This window comes from Emys orbicularis, chromosome 13, assembly GCF_028017835.1.
Source record: "Emys orbicularis isolate rEmyOrb1 chromosome 13, rEmyOrb1.hap1, whole genome shotgun sequence".
Taxonomy (NCBI): domain Eukaryota; kingdom Metazoa; phylum Chordata; order Testudines; family Emydidae; genus Emys; species Emys orbicularis.
This window is the reverse complement of record NC_088695.1, coordinates 2,112,274-2,130,391: the sequence shown is the minus strand read 5'-3', so window position 1 is coordinate 2,130,391 and position 18,118 is coordinate 2,112,274. Positions and strand designations below refer to the sequence as shown.

The 18,118-nt window shown below is 62.6% G+C and overlaps 1 protein-coding gene across 1 annotated transcript; it reads left to right on the top strand.

The window, feature by feature from the left end:
* The first annotated feature begins 688 nt into the window (after window positions 1–688).
* Window positions 689–16,807, top strand: VWA7 (von Willebrand factor A domain containing 7). Its single transcript, XM_065415530.1, has 17 exons — window positions 689–733; window positions 2,453–2,710; window positions 3,348–3,629; window positions 4,226–4,322; window positions 4,723–4,845; window positions 5,573–5,771; window positions 6,232–6,401; window positions 7,695–7,807; window positions 8,364–8,480; window positions 8,990–9,169; window positions 9,519–9,696; window positions 9,785–9,937; window positions 10,905–10,997; window positions 11,549–11,835; window positions 12,278–12,414; window positions 12,815–12,983; window positions 15,294–16,807. Exons 2-17 carry the CDS (start codon window positions 2,468–2,470, stop codon window positions 15,666–15,668), a joined length of 2,916 nt encoding a protein of 971 aa, XP_065271602.1. The 5' UTR covers window positions 689–733; window positions 2,453–2,467; the 3' UTR covers window positions 15,669–16,807.
* The last annotated feature ends 1,311 nt before the right edge of the window (window positions 16,808–18,118 follow it).

Genomic DNA, 18,118 nt, shown 5'->3' with positions numbered 1-18,118 from the left:
CACCGTGTCCGACTCACCCTTCCCCCGCCAGCGCCGGGGCATTCGGGCCCCAAAGGGGGCAGGGGCCGTTGGGATCTGGTGGGGGGGAGGATGTGGGGTTTAGGGGGAGGGAGGCAAGACCCCGGCCAGACCCCCTGCCCCCTAGCTGTGGGGCTGGGCTGGCTGTGTCCCAGGCGCCCCCTGGAGGCCGCTTTCCCTCGTCCCATCTCTGCCAGGCTGGGGGTGACTCAGCTCTGGGCCCGGGGCCAATGACCCGCTCTGCTGTCTGCTGCGCCGCAGTGCAGGTGGGGGGAGGGCATGGGACCCAGGCGTCCGGGATGGTAACGCAGGCCTTTCGACCCTAGGAGGACAGGGAGTGGGACCCAGGAATCCGGGGGAAGGCAGTGGGTTCTAGTGGGGGAGCGGGGGTGGCTGGGAGCCAGGACTCCTGCGTTCTCTGTCTGGCTCTGGGAGGGGAGTGGGATCTAGTGGGTTATAGGGGCTAGGAGCCAGGACTCCTCGGTTCTATCCCTGGCACTGTGCCTCAGTTTCCCCCGGGAGGCGCGCCCCCCCCAGCAGAGAGGGGCGTGGCCCGGCCCGGCCCCTCCTCCCTCTCTCCTGCACTCGGGCTGTCACTCCAGCCCGGAGCTGGGAGCTGCGTAGGGGGCTGGGTGTGTGTGTGGGGGGAATCTGCCCCCGGGGGGCAGAGTGGGGGGGGAAGGAAACAGAAGCGGAGAAGGACGGAGCCAGCCAGGTATGGAGACCCTGTGTTGTGGGGGGTTAGGGGGTGATGCCCTGGAGGAGGCAGGGGCTGGGTTAGGGGGTTCCTGGGGGGGTCAGTTCTGGGGACTCTTCCCCCCTGGCTGAGCCGGTGGCTGGGGGGCCAGGCTGGGACCCATGTGGGTGAGGAGTTACGGGGGGGAGGGGGTGTTGATCTCTGGGATTTTTTGGGGGGGCAGCTTGAGGGAGGGAACCCAGGCGTCCGGGGGGCAGGCGTTTGAGCGTGATTGTGTTGGTCTTTAGGGGGTTGTGGTGGGGGGGTAGGTGTGTGTGTGTTTATCGGGGCTGGGCGGGATTGTGTGGTGGGGGGAAGGTCTGGCAGTGTGTGTGTGGGTGTTGTGTTGTGTCTGTAGGTGGGGTGTAGTGGGCGTGTTGTGTATGTTTGTGTTGCCATGTGTTATGTGTGTCTCCGGGGGACTGAGTGTGTTGTATGTCTCTAGCAAGTGTGTGTGTGTGTGTGGGGGGGTGTCTCTGGGAGGTGTTGCAGGTGTTGAGGGGTGGTGTGTGGTGTGCCTAGCAGTAGCAGGTGTGCACAGGGGTTGTGGTGTGGTGCGGGTGCTGTGTGTCTGTGGGGGGTAGTGGTGTGTGTTGTGTGTGTGCGAATGTTGTGTGTTGTGTGTTGCGGGTGTTGTGTGTCTTTAGGACGTGGTGTGCTAAGCAGGTATTGTGCGTCGGGGGGGGGTGTTGGGTGTTGTGTGTCTCTAGGAGGGGTGATGTGGTGGGGGTGTTGTGTGTCTCTGTGCAGTGTTAGGGTCTGGCTGTGCTGTGGGTTGTGTTAGGGTCTCCAGGGTTGTGCGGTGGGGTGGGTTGTGTCTTGGGTGTGGGGGGAAGCTGCAGGTTGTGTGGGTGTGACACTGTGTGTGAGGGGGTGACTGGGGGGGTTGGGGGTGCTCTACTGTCTGGGGCCCCCAAGGAGCCTGGATCCCACACACACACACACACACACCGCCCCCAAAACTGTCCTGCTGAGGACAGATCCCCGTTTCCCAGCTGGGCTGACTTGGGAGGGGCAGGGCCCCCTCCACCTCTGTGGGTCCGTGGGGGGGGAGGGGGGAGGGGAGGGCGTTGCCTGGGTAGTTGCTGCTCCCTGAGAGAGGAGCGAGGACCCAGGAGTCCGACCCGTTACTTCCCCGGGGCCCGCCCCCGTTCCCCACCCTGCTGCTCCGCAGAGATAAGGGGGGGGGGGCAGCTGCAGCCAGGGAGACAGTGGGGAGCGGGAGGGGGGCAGCAGGGGGTGATGGGGAGCAGGACGGGGGGTCTCTAGGGGGCGCTGGGCTGCAGGAAGCAGGGTGGGGGCAGCAGGGGGCGCTGCAGGACCCAATGTCCCAGGGCGGCACTAGGGGTTGCTGGGCTGCGGGGAGCGGGGGGGGCTCTAGGGGGCGCTGCAGGACCCAATGCCCCAGGGCGGCACTAGGGGTCGCTGGGCAGCGGGGAGCAGGGGGGGGCAGCAGGGGGCGCTGCAGGACCCAATGCCCCAGGGCGGCACTAGGGGTCGCTGGGCAGCGGGGAGCAGGTGGGGCAGCAGGGGGCGCTGCAGGACCCAATGTCCCAGGGCGGCACTAGGGGTCGCTGGGCAGCGGGGAGCGGGGGGGGGCAGCAGGGGGCGCTGCAGGACCCAATGCCCCAGGGCGGCACTAGGGGGCGCTGGGCTGCCCGCAGCGTCGGCCCCTGTTTAACCCTTTGCTCCCCGCAGCTCCATGTACCCGCTATGGCGCGTTCCGCGGCCCGGCTGTGGGGCTCCCTGTGGGCCCTGGCCCTGCCCCTGCTGCTCCTGGCGCCCCGCGGGGCCCTCGGCTTCTTCCCCAACTTCTGGTCCCGGGCCATGGCCCTGGCCTGGGGCTCCGCCACCCACCAGGACCTGACGGAGGACGCGCTGCTCAACGCCACCCTAGAGCTCTTCCGGGACCTGCCGTCCCCGCGCGGCCGGCGCCTCGCCTGGGAGCAGTTCCAGGTGAGCCTGGGCCGGGGGTAGCCGGCGCCCCCTAGAGGGAACAGGCCCCTGCCCCATTCCCCGCCCCCCCCCGAGCCAGCCAGTCCCTGCCCTGGGGCCAGATCGGAGCCGGCGCCCCCTAGAGGGGACAGGCCCCTGCCCTATTCCCTGTCCCCCTGAACCAGCCGATCCCTGCCCTGGGGCCGGGGGCAGCCGGCGCCCCCTAGAGGGGACAGGCCCCTGCCCCATTCCCCGCCCCCCTGAGCCAGCCAGTCCCTGCCCTGGGGCCAGATCGGAGCCAGCGCCCCCTAGAGGGGACAGGCCCCTGCCCCATTCCCCGCCCCCTGATCCAGCCAGTCCCTGCCCTGGGGCCACATCGGAGCCAGCGCCCCCTAGAGGGGACAGGCCCCTGCCCCACTCCCTGCCCCCCTGAGCCAGCCAGTCCCTGCCCTGGGGCCAGATCGGAGCCAGCGCCCCCTAGAGGGGACAGGCCCCTGCCCCACTCCCTGCCCCCCTGAGCCAGCCAGTCCCTGCCCTGGGGCCAGGTCGGAGCCGGCGCCCCCTAGAGGGGACAGGCCCCTGCCCCACTCCCTGCCCCCCTGAGCCAGCCAGCGCCCCCCAGGGAAGGCCCCGGGTCTCACGGCCGCTCTCTCCCCAGGGCCGGCCCCTGCTGGCGGACGAGGTGTTCGCGGCGTATTACGGCCCCGGGGCGTCGGCCCGGCGGTTCCGCGCGGCGCTGGTGGAGGTGGGCAACGCCAACGCGGCCCTGGACTTCCTGCCGGCGGCGCGGGACGACCCGGTGCTGCACTTCGACGGCGAGCTGCTGCGGCCGGCCGGCGCCTCCCTCCTGCGCGCCCGGCGCGAGGTGCTGCAGGCCCTGGGCGCGGAGCTGTACCCCCTCGCCCGCCAGCGCCTCGGCCAGCTCCTCCACTCCCTGCAGGTCCGCCCCGGACGCCGGGGTCCCTCCGCCCCCTTGTCCGGCCCCGTCTGTCTGCCCGCCACTCAGCTCCAGCCCTCTGGTTACCCAGCGTCCGTCCGTCTCTTCCCCCTTCCATCCATTCATCCACCTCTGCCCCCATCCATCTGTGCATCCATCCATCCGTCCATCTCTGCTCCCGTCTGTCGGTACATCCATCTTTGCCCCCATCCGTCCATCTCTGGCCCATCCATGTGTCCATCCATCCATCCATCTCTGCCCTCGTCTGTCCATCTGCCCTGCTACCCATCTATCTCAACTCTGTCCATCTGTCCATCTCTGCCCCCCTCCATCCATCCATCTCCTCCCATCTCTTTCCCAGCTGCTGCCCCCTTCCCTCCGGCCCAGCGTGGGGCAGGGGCAGCCCGCGGCGCGGGGGTGGGGTGGGGTGCTCTCACGCTCCACGGCCCACGGGGTGACCCAGAAGGCCAGGAGGGGGTGGCCGGGGTCCGGGTCTCGAGGGGCCTATTGGGCCAATTGCTCATGGTCTGTCCATTTATTTCTCTCTCTCCCGTCTTCCCCCCCGCCCCTCCCCACCTCTCCCCCTTCCCTCCCGGCAGGATTTCTACAGCCACAGTAACTGGGTCGAACTGGGCCACCGCGGGATCCACCCGGACCTGCTCCAACCCGGCCGTGAGCTGGGCTCCATCGCTGGAGGTACCAGCCCCACCCCGGCCGTCTGCCCGGCCCGAGATCGGGTCCCGTCCTGCCGGGCGTTGCCCAGACCCCGCCCCCTCACCGACCGAGATCGGGGCCCCGTCGCGCCAGGCGCTGCCCAGACCCCCCTGACCGAGATCGGGGCCCCATCACGCCGGGTACTGCCCAGACCCCCCGACCGAGATTGGGGCCCCGTCGCGCCGGGCGCTGCCCAGACCCTCCCCCCACACTGTCTTGCAGTTGTAACTCAGATCATTTCTCCTCCTTTCTCCCGGGGAAACTGAGGCACGGAGCGGCGACTTGCCCCGGGGAGGGGAGGTTCCGGGGCTGCGCTGGGGATAGAACCCAGGCGTCCGGCCGGACCCACCTTCGGACCCCCCTTTCCCCGTCTCTCCCGCAGCCGACGTCCGGACCTGCTGCTCCTGCACCGGCTGGACGTGCGAGGGGAACCTCCTGGGCTCGCTCCGGGAGCGCGGGCTACTGACCAGCGGGTATTTCGGCTCCGAGCCGGAGAAACCGCCCGGTACGGCTCGGCTGGGCCCGGTTTGGGGGTGACCGTTCTCCACGGGTAGGGAAGACCCCCCCCGTTCCTCCCTCCTGCACAGCCCCCGATTTCCCACAGCTTGGGGGGCCGCGGAATTGACCAGCACCCCAACAGTTTGCAGGTGCGGAGAGAACAAAGGGGGGCTGTGACCCCCCAGGGGGAGGGCTTATTGGGGTGCATGCCTGGTGTGTGCCAAGGCATCAGGGAGGGGCCCCCAAGATTTTAAGGGGTGATACCAATGTCTGGGGGGGCTATGAAGCTTGCTGATTTGGGGTTCCTGGTTAGGTTGGGGGGGCAGAGGGCAGGACCCCAATAATTTACGGGGATGCCGCTGAGTTCTGCTGCAGGCGACGAGCACCCAATAATACTGAGGGCGAACGGGTTTGGGGGGCAAAGACAGTGACCCCAATAATTTGTGGGGTAGCTTTCAGGGAGATCAGGGTTGCTATGGATGAAGGGGCTGCTGGGTATGGTTTGGGGAGGCAGAGGTGACCCCAATAATTGGGGGGTGCCTTTGCGAGGGGAGCAGGATTGGGGTTGATGATATTGGGGTCATGGGGGCATCAGAGGGGGTGACCCCAAAAATCAGGCAGGACAATGTGGGAGGAGATTTTAATGGGGAGGGGTTTTGGGGGGCCCTGGGGGGCAGATTTAGGGGAGCAGGGAGGCTAATTGGACCCCATCTCCTCCGTACCCCCGCCCGCAGGGAAATGCAGCCACGGGGGGCAGTTCGACAGCAGCCGCCTGCAGGACCCCCAAGGGGGGATAAACAAGGACAGTTCGTCCCCCCTCTTCTCCCCCCACCACTATCTGCACGGCCCGGCGGCCGGCCTGGCCCTCGAGGCCTCGGCCCGGTTCCTGCGCGACCTGCGGCGGGACCTGGCCCACGACAAGCGATTCATGAGGTGAGAGCCCCCCACTGCGACCTCTCCGCCCCTCCCCCGCTCAGACACCCCCCCCCCGATCGGCCCTATCCCACAAACCCGGCTCGTGGGGTGATGTCCACCTGCCCCCCACACCTGTATCGGCCCCATCCCCGGATCCGGGGTGACGTCCCCCCACTTGGCCCTGGCCCCCATCCCCGGATCCGGGGTGACGTCCCCCCACTTGGCCCTGGCCCCCATCCCCGGATCCGGGGTGACGTCCCCCCACTTGGCCCTGGCCCCCATACCCGGATCCTGGGGTGACGTCCCCCCGCTCGGCCCCGGCCCCCACAGCCCACTCGGCCCCAGCCCCCACATCTGGATCCAGGGTCACGTCCCCCTGCTTGGCCCCATCCCTCGCAACGTCGCCCCCCACCCACGTTTCCTCCTGGGTGGGCCCCGCCTGTGACTGAGTGTCCGTCTCTGCCCCCCTGCCCCACAGGCTGCTGGACATCAGCCCCGCCGTGGGGCTCAGCTTCGTGCTGGACACCACGGGCAGCATGGGCGAGGAGATTGGCGCCGCCCGGCTCCAGGCCCGCGACATCCTCACCCGCCGGCTGGGGGGGCCCGAGGAACCCGACTTCTACCTGCTCGTCCCCTTCCACGACCCCGGTGCGTTCGGGGGTCCCTGGGCCAGGGGGAGGGGGCGATCGGCCCCCAGAGCCGGGGGGACGGGGGTGAGGCGTTGGGGGGCTGGAGGGTGTGACAGGTTCCCCCTGGGGTGCCACTTGGAACTGGGGTCCCACTGAGCCCGCCTGACCCACCAGCCTGGGATCCCTTGACACTGCAGCCCCGGTCCCGGTCTCACCCTTTCACCAGCACACGACACGCCCAGCTGCGGCTGCGCCCAGACGCTGGGTTCGGCTCGGCTCGGCACGGGCAGGGTCAGCGAAGGAACCGCCCGGTGCGCGCCCCCCTCGGGAGGGTAAACCCCAAATGTTACCGTCTTGTCCTGCCCGGATCAGCACAGAGCAAGCTCACGAAATTCGCCCCCTCCCTCAATGGGAAGGGGAACATACCCCAGCTTTCTGCCCCGGGGTAGGATTTCCACACCCTGCTTTTAGACCAAAGTTATTAACTCCAAACGAGAGATTTTCCGTGCTTATACGGCGTAGCAAACGGACCAAAGCAACACGCAAACAAAGCGTAATACGCTAAAGCCACTGGTTATAAGCAGCAAATTCCCACCCTACACGCTGTCCTAGGAGCTTGCGGAGGTTTCTGAGGCCAGCTGCCCCGTCTTGCAGCTTAACCCGCCAGTTATTCCTATCACAGGCCAGACACCCCCGGCCTGGGCTCAGCCCGGCCCCCCCAAGTCCAGGCTTTTTGCTCTCAGGTGCATCGGCGGCGAGTTATATGGGCCCGGCTCCACCAATGTTCAGGCTTTGGGGGGCCCTGCGTTTCAGAGGGACGCCGGGTCCAGGGAGGCCTGGGGGTCGGGGGTCGTTGCTCGGGGGCGGAAGCCGGAAAGAGGCGGGACGGGGGCTTGGGGGAAGGGGTGGAGTGGGGCCATCCCGGCTGATCGCAGTCGGGCTAGTGGGTGTTCCCCAGGTGTAGACACATCTGTATAGCCGCCTAGAGAATATTGCTAATGTCCGATACCGAAATGATACAGGCCCACACGTGGGATAATCACATGCGGGGAATTCTAACCTTTCCAATGACACCTCACGTGGCCCATCGTGCATAGACTATCTCTTCGTTACGCCGTAACCGTATCTCGGTGAGGAATATGGGGGTGTCGTGTCACAGGGGGACGGGCTGTGGGGTTCAGAGTGAGAATTGGGGGGGCTGGGGGGGCGGTCAGGGGATTCGGGGGTGGGGCCGAGCGGGATTTAGGGCGATTGCTCTTTGACTCCCGCCCTTCCCTGATCCTTCCCCCCCGCCTCGGTTTCCCCCTTTCAGGCTTCGGGCCCGTGCACAAGACGAGCGACGCCGATGAGTTCCTGAGGATCCTGAATTCGATCAGCCCCCTGGCCGGGGGCGACGAACCTGAGATGTGTCTGTCGGCGCTGCAGGTACCGGAGCTGGGTCCTGCCCCCTGCGGTCCCCCCATTTCTCATCCCCTCCAGTCCCTGCCCCGCAGCCCCCAATCCTGCTTCCCCTGCCTCCTGTGCCCCCCCCATTTCTCATCCCCCCAATCCTGCCCCCATGACCCTCCCACTTCTCATCCCCCCAATCCTGCTTCTGCTGCTCCCCATGACCCCCCACTCCTCAGCCCCCCAGTCCCTGCCCCTCAGCCCCCCAATCCTGCTCCCCCTGCCCCCACAGCTCTCCCACTTCTCATCCCCCTCAAATTCCACCCTTCTCCCCTGATTCCCCCAACCCCCCAGTTTTTACCTCCCCCCATTTCCCCACTCCCTGAAACAGCACCCGCATATCCAATCCTGAGCCCCACACTGCAGCCCCCCCCCCCCCGATTTCCCTACCCAGGCACCTCCCCCCTCCCTCATTCTACTTCCCCCTCCCCATTTCTGATCTCCCGCTCTTCCCCCCCCCCCGCAGCTCTCTGGTCCCTCTGGCCCACAGGCCCCTCCATCTGACCCCCCCGACAGCTCTCTGTATCCCCCGCAGCTGGCCCTGCTGCACTCGCCCCCCATGTCCGAGATCTTCGTCTTCACGGACGCCTCGGCGAAGGACGCCCACCTCCGGACCATCGTGGAGGCCCTGATCCAGGAGCGCAGGTGCAAGGTGGGCAGCCCCTGGTGGGTGGGAGACCCTACCAAAACAAACGGATGCTTGAGAGACCCTACAATAACAAACTGGCAGAGCAAAGGTAAACGGTAAAGCAAAACGACGTCGGGACTTGCGGGAGGCCCTGTAATAACAAACCACCCGAACCGAGAGAAGTGAGAAATCAAACTAAGGAGAGCACTTTTGGTAGGCCCTACAATAACAAACCTCCCTAACAACAGGAAACCAAAACAAGAAGAGTATTGTGTTAGGCTCGGATATAACAGAAACCACCCTACTAATGATTAAATAACAGACCAAAACCACCCCAGCGCTTTGAGTAGGTCCTACACAACCAAACCAAGACAATGCCAGCGCTTTCAGTAGGCCCTACCATAAGAAACCGCCCCACAAAAGATTAAATAACAAACCAAAACCGCCTCCGCGCTTTGAGTAGGCCCTGCAATAACAAAGCCACTGTCTCGCAGCTCCCTGGGGAGTCTAACCGCCTCTTGCTTCCTCGCCAGGTGACTTTCCTGATCACGGAGGACCCCTCCAGGACGCGGGTGAGGCGGGAGGTGCTGGCCGCTGACCGCTTTGACCTGTACGTAGACCTGGCCCGCAGCTCCGGGGGCCAGGTCATCTTCACCGACAACGCCAACATCCGGCAGGTGGCCGGCATCATCGGAGAGACTACTGCTTCCTCGGTACCGAGAGGGGACCCAGGCGTCCGGGATGGCAGCACAGGGCTCTCATGCCTGGGGGGCCGGAGACAGGGATGGGGAATGGGACCCAGGCGTCCGGGACAGCAGCACAGGGTTACCCGTGGGTGGGGCTGGACACAGGGATGGGGAATGGGACCCAGGCGTCCGGGACAGCAAAGCAGGGTTGTGACCCCTAGGGGGGTCTGAAGACAGGGATGGGGAATGGGACCCAGGCGTCCGGGATGGCAGCTCATGTCCCTCACCTCTTGGAGTGGGATGGAGTGGAGGACCCTGGCGTCCGGGAGGGTGCTGACCCTGCTGTGTTTCGGGGGTGGGGGCCCTGTGTTTCCAGGTGACCCTGTTCCAGTACCAGAAGGGGGGCAGCTTGGGCCCCGGGGGGCTGGGCCGGAGGGGGCGGAAGAAGCGGGCCGCCTGGGAGAGCCACCGCTTCTGGATCGACAGCCGGGTGGACGGGGCCGTCGTGACCGTCCAGGGGGACGTCGGCACCTTCCGGCTCCGGGACCCCACTGGTGAGTCCAGGGGGAGATGCCCCACCCGATCTGGAGGGGAGGGATCTGCGTGTCCCGGCCCCTGTCCATCTGCCCCTTTGTCTCACAGGGATCTCCCAGACCTCAGACGCTGCCAGCGGCCCCCTGGGCACTGGCCGGCGATTCGGGACTTTCCACCGGCTCGAGCTCTTGCCCCGGCCGCCCGTCGGCCTCTGGACCCTAGAGGTGCAGGCGCAGGGCAACTATTCGGTGTACGTGCGAGGTGAGGAAAGGGTTAAACCTGGGAGTGGGCACCAGGGCAGGAATGGGTGAATGAATGGATGAAGGCAGAGATGGACAGATGGACAGAGAGAGCCAAGATAGATGGGTAGCTGGGCAGATGGACAGACGAGGGCAGAGACGGATGGACAGACGGATGGGCCAGAGATGGATGGGTGGATGGACGCAGAGATGGATGGGTATCATGGGTGGATGGACAGACAGATGGGACAGAGATGGACGGGTGGATGGATGCAAAGATGGATGTACCAATAGACTGGAGTAGAGATGGCTGGATGGCTGGACAGATGGATGGACAGGTGGATGGATGGATGGACAGACAGCATGGACAGGTGGATGGAAGGGGGAAGAGACAGACGGACAGATGGACGGACGCTGGGTAACCAGAGGGCTGGAGCTGAGTGGCGGGCAGACAGGCGGGGCCGGACAAGGGGGCGGAGGGACCCCGGCGTCCGGGGCGGACCTGCAGGGAGTGGAGCAGCTGGCCGAGGCGCTGGCGGGCGAGGGGGTACAGCTCCGCGCCCAGGGCCTGCAGCACCTCGCGCCGGGCGCGCAGGAGGGAGGCGCCGGCCGGCCGCAGCAGCTCGCCGTCGAAGTGCAGCACCGGGTCGTCCCGCGCCGCCGGCAGGAAGTCCAGGGCCGCGTTGGCGTTGCCCACCTCCACCAGCGCCGCGCGGAACCGCCGGGCCGACGCCCCGGGGCCGTAATACGCCGCGAACACCTCGTCCGCCAGCAGGGGCCGGCCCTGGGGAGAGAGCGGCCGTGAGACCCCGGGGCCTTCCCTGGGGGGCGCTGGCTGGCTCGGCAGGGGGACTGGGGCACAGGGCCTGTCCCCTCTAGGGGGCGCCGGCTCCCACCCGGCCCCAGGGCAGGGACTGGCTGGCTGGGGTGGGGCCGGGAATGGGGCCCGGGACCTCTCTCCTAATGGGGTCCCCCCGCTCTGTTACCAGGCAGCAGCTCGCTGGATTTCCTGTATTACTTCGCTGTCCCGGCCGAGGGGCCCCACCCAGGACTCTTCAAGCTGGACAGTCGCCCCGTGAGAGGTAAGAGTGGGGCGGGGGACTCAGCAGGGGGCTCTCCCCTCCCTCTCAGGGCTGGCCCCATTGCCCCAGGGCGGCGCTAGGGGGCTGGGCTGTGGGGAACCCCAGAGCGCTGGCCAGATTCCAGCCTGGCGTCAGTCTGGTTTCACTCAGCTGTGAATCTCCCGTCACTGCCTCTCCCAAGTTGTTGTGGGGCTGTTCCCCCAGCTGCCCCGCCCCAGAGCTGGCTGCATCTCAGCGCCGGGCGAGCCGTCCCCATGTGGTGTTATGTGTGGCTGTTCCCCAGCCGCCCTGTCCCAGAGGTGGCTGCATCTCAGCACCAGGCGAGCCGTCCCCATGTGCCGTTGTGGGGCTGTTCCCCCAGCTGCCCCGCCCCAGAGCTGGCTGCATCTCAGCGCCGGGCCAGCCGTCCCCATGTGGCGTTATGTGTGGCTGTTCCTCCAGCTGCCCCGCCCCAGAAGCGGCCGCATCCGAGCCCGAGGGCTTTGGGCTCTGCCGAGGTTGGGGATTGTCTTGACGGGGGCTTGGACTCGGTTCTGGTTCTGACCCGACAGGGCTGCCGCTGTCGCTGGTCCTGGCCGTGACGGAGCTGACCCGGCCGGGCGGGGGCTCGGTCCGGATGGAGGCGGTGGAGCTGGTGGACCCCGTCACGGGCCGGCGGCTGGGGGGGGAGCTGCCGCTCCGGGAAGTGGCCAACGGGACAGGGCTTTACGCCGCGGCGCTGCCCCCGGCCCTGCCCCGGGGGGGCTTTGCGCTGATCCTGCGAGGGTCCGACAGCCGGGGCCAGCGCGTGGAGAGACCAGCCGCCCAGGTCACCTCGGCCGTGGGGTTCCTGCTGCAGGTCGGTGCCGCTGGGCCCCAGGGCGGCGCTAGGGGGCCTGGGCTACAGGGAGGGGGCGTGGGGCTCGGGGCGTGCCGTGGTGCAGGGAGGGGGGCAGGGGGCTCAGCGGGGGGTGCCGTGGTGCAGGGAGGGGGGCAGGGGGCTCAGTGGGGAGTGCCGTGGTGCAGGGAGGGGGCCAGGGGGCTCAGTGGGGAGTGCCGTGGTGCAGGGAGGGGGGCAGGGGGCTCAGCGGGGGGTGCCGTGGTGCAGGGAGGGGGGCAGGGGGCTCAGCGGGGGGTGCCGTGGTGCAGGGGGGCCAGGGGGCTCAGTGGGGAGTGCCGTGGTGCAAGGAGGGGTTGGGTAGGCTCTGGGGGTCGCCGTGCAACTGGGAGGGGGCCCAGTGGGGGTCGGCGTGCGGCACTTTCCCCCCCCCCCAGCCAGCTCTCCGCGGTTCTCCCCCCAGCTGAGCAGCGCCGGGCCCCTGTTCCCGGGGCAGACGGGCGCCGTCGCCTGGCGGGTCTGGAACCCCGAGGAGCCCCAGGAACTGGGCCTGGCCGTGAGCAGCGACCCCAGCTACCCCGTCAGCACCTCCAGCCCACGGTAACGCCCCCGGGGCCCGTCTGTCTGTCTGTGCTCGGCTCCCCAGGCTGGCCGCCCGTCTGTCCGACCATCCATCCCTCGGCTCCCGGTCGTCTGTCTATCCATCCCCTGGCTCCCTGGGTTGGTCTGTCTGTTGGTCTGTCCATTGGCTCCCAGGGTCGGTCTGTCCATCCATCCCCTGGCTCCCTGGGTTGGTTGTTCTGTCCATTGGCTCCCAGGGTTGGTCTGTCCATCCATCCATCCATCCATCCTTTGGCTCCTTGGGTCGGTCTGTCTGTCCATCACTCCTTGCCCCAGAGCATCCGTCTGTCCCTCTTCAGCTCCCAGCTTCCATCCATCTGTCCCTTGCCCGTCCCCGTCCGACCAGCCCCCACCGATGCTGACCCCGCCTCTCGCGCAGGCTGCAGCTGGGCAGGAACCAGACGGCGACGGGCGTCATCTCGCTGCGGGTGCCCGGCAGTGCCACCCCTGGTTCCTCCGTCACCGTCACCCTCCGCGCCGACCCCCTTTCCCCGGCCGGGGATGCCAACTTCGCCTTCATCCAGCTCCTGGTGATGCCCCGGCCGCCGGTGAGTCCAGGGCGCACGGTCAGCTGTGGCCAGCAGATGGCACCAGGGCACTAGCTCTGCAATGGCTCTTGGCTGTTCAACAAAAAAACCAGGGAAATGAAATGTCCTGCAGCAAACTTCCTGAGCTGCTGAAATTAAAATGCAACGGCCCAAACTTTGGGAGTCTTTTAGAAAACTCTGTGACGGGTTGGATCACAGAAACCCCCTGGGAGCTGCCAACTGATGTGCCAAGACTACTTCTGCCCCTGCTTTCCCTGCCAGCTTGGGACTCCAGCACCCTGTCTTGCTGAGCCAGACACGCCGTCTGCTCCAACACAGACCCAGGGTCTGAACCACGTGTCCCAAAGCTGCAGACTTAACTGAAAGCGGCTCACAGAAGTGTTCTTGTCTTTAACACTCAGATGCCCAACTCCCAATGGGGCCCAAACCCCAAATCAATCCGTTTTACCCTGTATAAAGCTTATACAGGGTAAACTCATCAATTGTTCGCCCATTATAACACTGATAGAGAGATATGCACAGCTGTTTGCCCACCCAGGTATTAACACATACTCTGGGTTAATTAATAAGTAAAAAGTGATTTTATTAAATACAGAAAGTAGGATTTAAGTGGTTCCAAGTAGTGACAGACAGAACAAAGTGAGTCACCAAGTAAAATAAAATAAAACACGCAAGTCTAAGCTTAATACAGCAATAAAACTGAATACAGATAAAATCTCACCCTCGGATGTTTCAATAAGCTTCTTTCACAGACTGGACACCTTCCTAGTCTGGGCACAATCCTTTCCCCTGGTCCAACCCTTGTTCCAGCTCAGGTGGTAGCTAGGGGATTTCTCCTAGCTGCTCCCTTTGTTCTCTTCCACCCATTTATATATCTTTGGCACAAGGCAGGAATCCTTTGTCCCTCTGGGTCAGAGCCGTAACAAGGAATTTTTGCGCCCGAGGCAAGAGCCAGCTCCAGGCTCTTTGGCGGTGGGTCCCTGAGTCCCTGTCAGAGAGAAGGACCCACCGCCGAATTGCCGCCGAAGAATGAATGAAGCGGCGGCGGCAATTCGGCGGCAGATCCTTCCCTCGCCCTTGTTATGGCGCTGCTCTGGGTTCCCACCCCTCCTTCTCACTGGAACAGCACCAGGTTAAAGATGGATTCCAGGTCAGGTGACATGATCACATGTCACTGCAAGACTTCATTGCCCACTTGCCAGCACACACGTATACAGGAAGACTCACAGGTAAAACACACCCATCTGCAGACAGTGGTCCTGGTTAATGGGAGCCATCAAGATTTCAAACCACCTTTAATGACCCACACTTTGCATAGTTACAATAGGCCCTCAGAGTTATATTTCATATTTCTAGTTTCAGATACAAGAATGGTACATTTATACAAAGAGGATGACCACACTCCGTAGATTATAAACTTTGTAATGATACCTTACAAGAGACCTTTTGCATGAAGCATATTCCAGTTACATCATATTCACACTCATCAGCATATTCCCATAAAATCATATAGAGGCAACGTCACAAACTCTCAGAGAAATCAAATGCCAAAAAGCTTGGTGAGTCATTGAAAAAACCAGGGACCGAGACACCGGCCAGAGCTTTGTCAGTCGGCCGTAGAAAACCAGGGCAATTAATTCCCTAGACTCTGTGAATCATTAGCATAAAACTGGAGAAATGAAATACCCCAAAATCTTGGGAATCATTAAGACGAGAAATGTAAATGCGTCCCCAAACTGTGACTCATTAGTGTAAAATTAGGGAAAGTAAATGCCATAAACTTTGCGATTTGCCCATGTAAAACTAAGGAAATGAAATATTTAAAAAAAAAAAACTTTGTGAGTTTTCGCTATAAACCGAGCGAAGGGAAATGCCAAAGCGTCATTAATCTAAAACTAGGGAAATGAAATATTCAAAGCCGTTGTGAGCTGTCAGGGTAAATCAAGGTCCGTTAAAGGCCATTAAACATCGTGGAGGGTTAACAGAAATGAAATAGCGACGAAACGTGGTGATTCGTTAATATTCAAACGAGGGCAATTAACAACCGAGCAACTTTGTGAAGCATTTCTATAAAACCGGGGAAGTGCCATGAGTGAGCTCCCTTGATACAATGGGGGAAATTAAATACCCAGGAAGCTTTGTGAATCGTTAAGAAAAAACACCAAGGAAAGGAAATGCCCCCAAACGTGCTGAGTTGTTAACGTGTAATTGCCCGGGTTCTAAGTTAAAAATCTCGGTGTGTGCCCCTAGCCGGCGGGTTCATGGCCCGGCGCTGGCCTGTTCGCCCACCCTGTCGCTTTCTTCCTGCAGGTGCCGAATCGCGCCTCTTCTCCCTGCAACGTCACCTCGGTGGCTGGCACCTGCGGCCCGCCAGGGTCCCCCTGCCGTGAGCACCGCTGGATGGCCAGGCTGCGGATCTGGGATGGGGCTGGCATCCGGTCGGTGCTGGCAGGGGGCGTGGCCGTGCCCCACTGGGCCGACGGGGCGGCTGTGACGGCCACCTACGCCTCTGACTGCTGCACCCGGGAGGCGGAGCTTCTGGTGACCAACCGGCTGGGGGAGGAGTATCGGTGCCTGGTGGCGGTGCCTCCTGCTGGCGCTGCGGAGGACCTGGCCCTCACCCCCTGGTGGTGGATGGCAGCGTTGGCCGTTCATGTGGCCTTTCATGTCGGGCTGGGGCATTGATTCCACAGGGCTCCCCCTAGTGGCAGGAGGGGGGAGCCTATGGTACAGCATCCAGTCCGGGCTATGGCACCCTCTAGTGGAGACGGGTGGTACTGCACCCAGCTGGGAGGCTCTTGCTATAGGGAGCCCTCTAGTAGGGAACTGCGGTAGAGCATCCAGGTCAGCTCTCTTCTACACTGAGGGCTGCTGGGAGAAAAAGGAATGTAGTGAGAGTGAGTGTGTGTGTGTGTGTGTGTGTGGGGGGGGGGATTCGGGGTTCATACCGTGACACCCCCGGGTGGGGAACCCAGGACCGGGCTGTTTGAGATGCTTTTCTGAGCCGACACCAAAAATACAAATAATTTCCAGCAAAAAATAATATATTTTCCCCCAGCTTTGCGGGACTAACTTTACGCCCCCGACTCCATTTCCCAGCACCAATGCTCTGCTTAACGCATGGTGAGAGCTCCTGGAGGTCGGGTTCTCTCAGTCACGGTAGCAGGATTTGAACTCAGAAACTCCTGGGTGCCCGCCCATTGGACGTTCTCCTAGGCCAAAGAGCACAGAATGGCCGGGCTGCCTTGTGTTAACATACAGGGCTGTGTGTCAGGACTCCTGGAGTCAATTCCTGCCTCTGCTGGGCAAGTCCCTTTCCTGGTCTATGCCTCAGTTTCCCACGCCACCCCTTGGTCTGTCTAGTGTCTTCACTTCAAGGCCGAAACTATCCAGTGTCTGTACGCAGACGTAGTGCAACAGGGGCCCTGATCTCGGTCAGGAGGGGTGTGTGCAGCACCTGGCGTCCTGGGGGCCCTGATTTTAGTTGGGGAGGGCGGGGTCTGCAGTGCCTGGCATGATGGGGCTGTGATCTCTGTTCTGTCTTTCAATGCTACCCAATGATCGTCCCCAGATGCGTTTTAAATTTAGTCTCCTAATGGTTGGAAGAGTTATGGCTGGGCTGTATATTTTGGCTAATTATTTCCAGTCAGTGAATTGGTTTTGGATTATATTTATTTCCGGGGATTCTGGTATTTCTGGGTTATGATTTTAAATTAGGTTTATTGTTTGGGTGTTTGTGCTAATTTTTTTGTTTTTTTGGTTAAAGATAATACCATTGTTTTTTAAATTAACCTGTTGTTAATAAAGAAAATTGATAAAGCGGCAGAAGAGGTGAGTTTCAATTCTGATTTGTGACACTGGGACACAGGGTCTGTCCCCTCTAGGGGGCGCCACCTCCCATCCGGCTCCAGGGCAGGGACTGGGGCACAGGGCCTTTCCCCTCTAGGGGGTGCTGGCTCCCATCCGGCCCCAGTCCAGGGGACTGGCTGGCTCAGCGAGGCGGGGAGTGGGACACTGAATGAAGAAGTGAAGCTTGAATTCTGTCCTTTCCTTTTGAAGTTTATTATAAGTTTATTATATTAATTCTAATCAATTTATTTACAGCCATTAGAATAAATATCTTGGAGGCGTCTTCCCCCCACATCCACTGTCTGAAGTGGGGGTGGACGGGGGCTAACACGGAGGTTAAAGCTCACGCCATGTGTTGTCAAAGGGATGCTGTGGGTAAAGGTAGGTGGTGGAAGGAGAATCCCCGTCAGCTTTTAGCACTGGAGGGCTAATGACACACGCGCAGGTCTGAATCCAGCCACTAGAGGGCACTTAGACATAGACAATGTGTCACACCCCACAGAGGGGTCAGGGAGGGAACCCTGAAAATGCACACAGGTAAAAGTAAGGTTGACAGGTGTGTGTGGGGGGAGAGGGGGAGTCAAAGGGGAAGTGGACGGGGATGCAGGGCGGGGTGGGGATCCCATAGATCTATAGCCAAGGGTGGTGCTGGTGCAAAGCACTGTGGGTATTCCCCATTGAAAGCCTCTTTGGACAGTCGGTTATTAGCCCTCTTGTTACCCATAATCCTTCACTGTTGTTTTCCCCCCGCTCCCCAGTCTCGGAGACCAGACTGTCAAAATGGGAAGTGATGTCATCGGGAGGCTCCCAGATGACAGGAAGCCAGGAGTGTGACATCATGGGGTGGTTGTGTCAGGCTGTGTGCATGTGTCCATGAGAAAGGCCGTGACCTCAGAGGGTGGGGCGGGGTTGGAATTGACCATGATGAAACCGCACAGGGGTTGGAGCAAGAAGGGACAGGAAGTGAAGACGTCAGTGACATCATCAGAAAAGGCGAGGAGGAGGAAGGGGAGGAAGTGACACCTAAAGGCTCTGAAGTGGAAGTGATGTCAGCAGAGTCTGAAGATGATGTAATACCATCAGGAGAGTGACATCATGGACCAATGAGAGGAAGGAGGAAATGACATAATAGGCCAGGAGGAGGAAGTGAGCTAGTTCCTTCCAGGTCCAGCAGGAAATGACTTAATTGTGCATTGGGGGGTGGGACAGAAGGAAGTAACCTCATTGGCCTTGGGAGATCGACAGGAAGTGATATCATTGCGCTGGGAGAAAATTAGGTCTTTTCT

Coding starts and splice junctions, on each gene's coding strand:
- VWA7 (XM_065415530.1), top strand. CDS start 2,468: ATGGCGCGTTCCGCGGCCCGGCTGTGGGGCTCCCTGTGGGCCCTGGCC. Junction 6,402..7,694: donor CGTCCCCTTCCACGACCCCG/GTGCGTTCGGGG, acceptor TCCCCCTTTCAG/GCTTCGGGCCCGTGCACAAG. Junction 10,998..11,548: donor GGACAGTCGCCCCGTGAGAG/GTAAGAGTGGGG, acceptor CTGACCCGACAG/GGCTGCCGCTGTCGCTGGTC.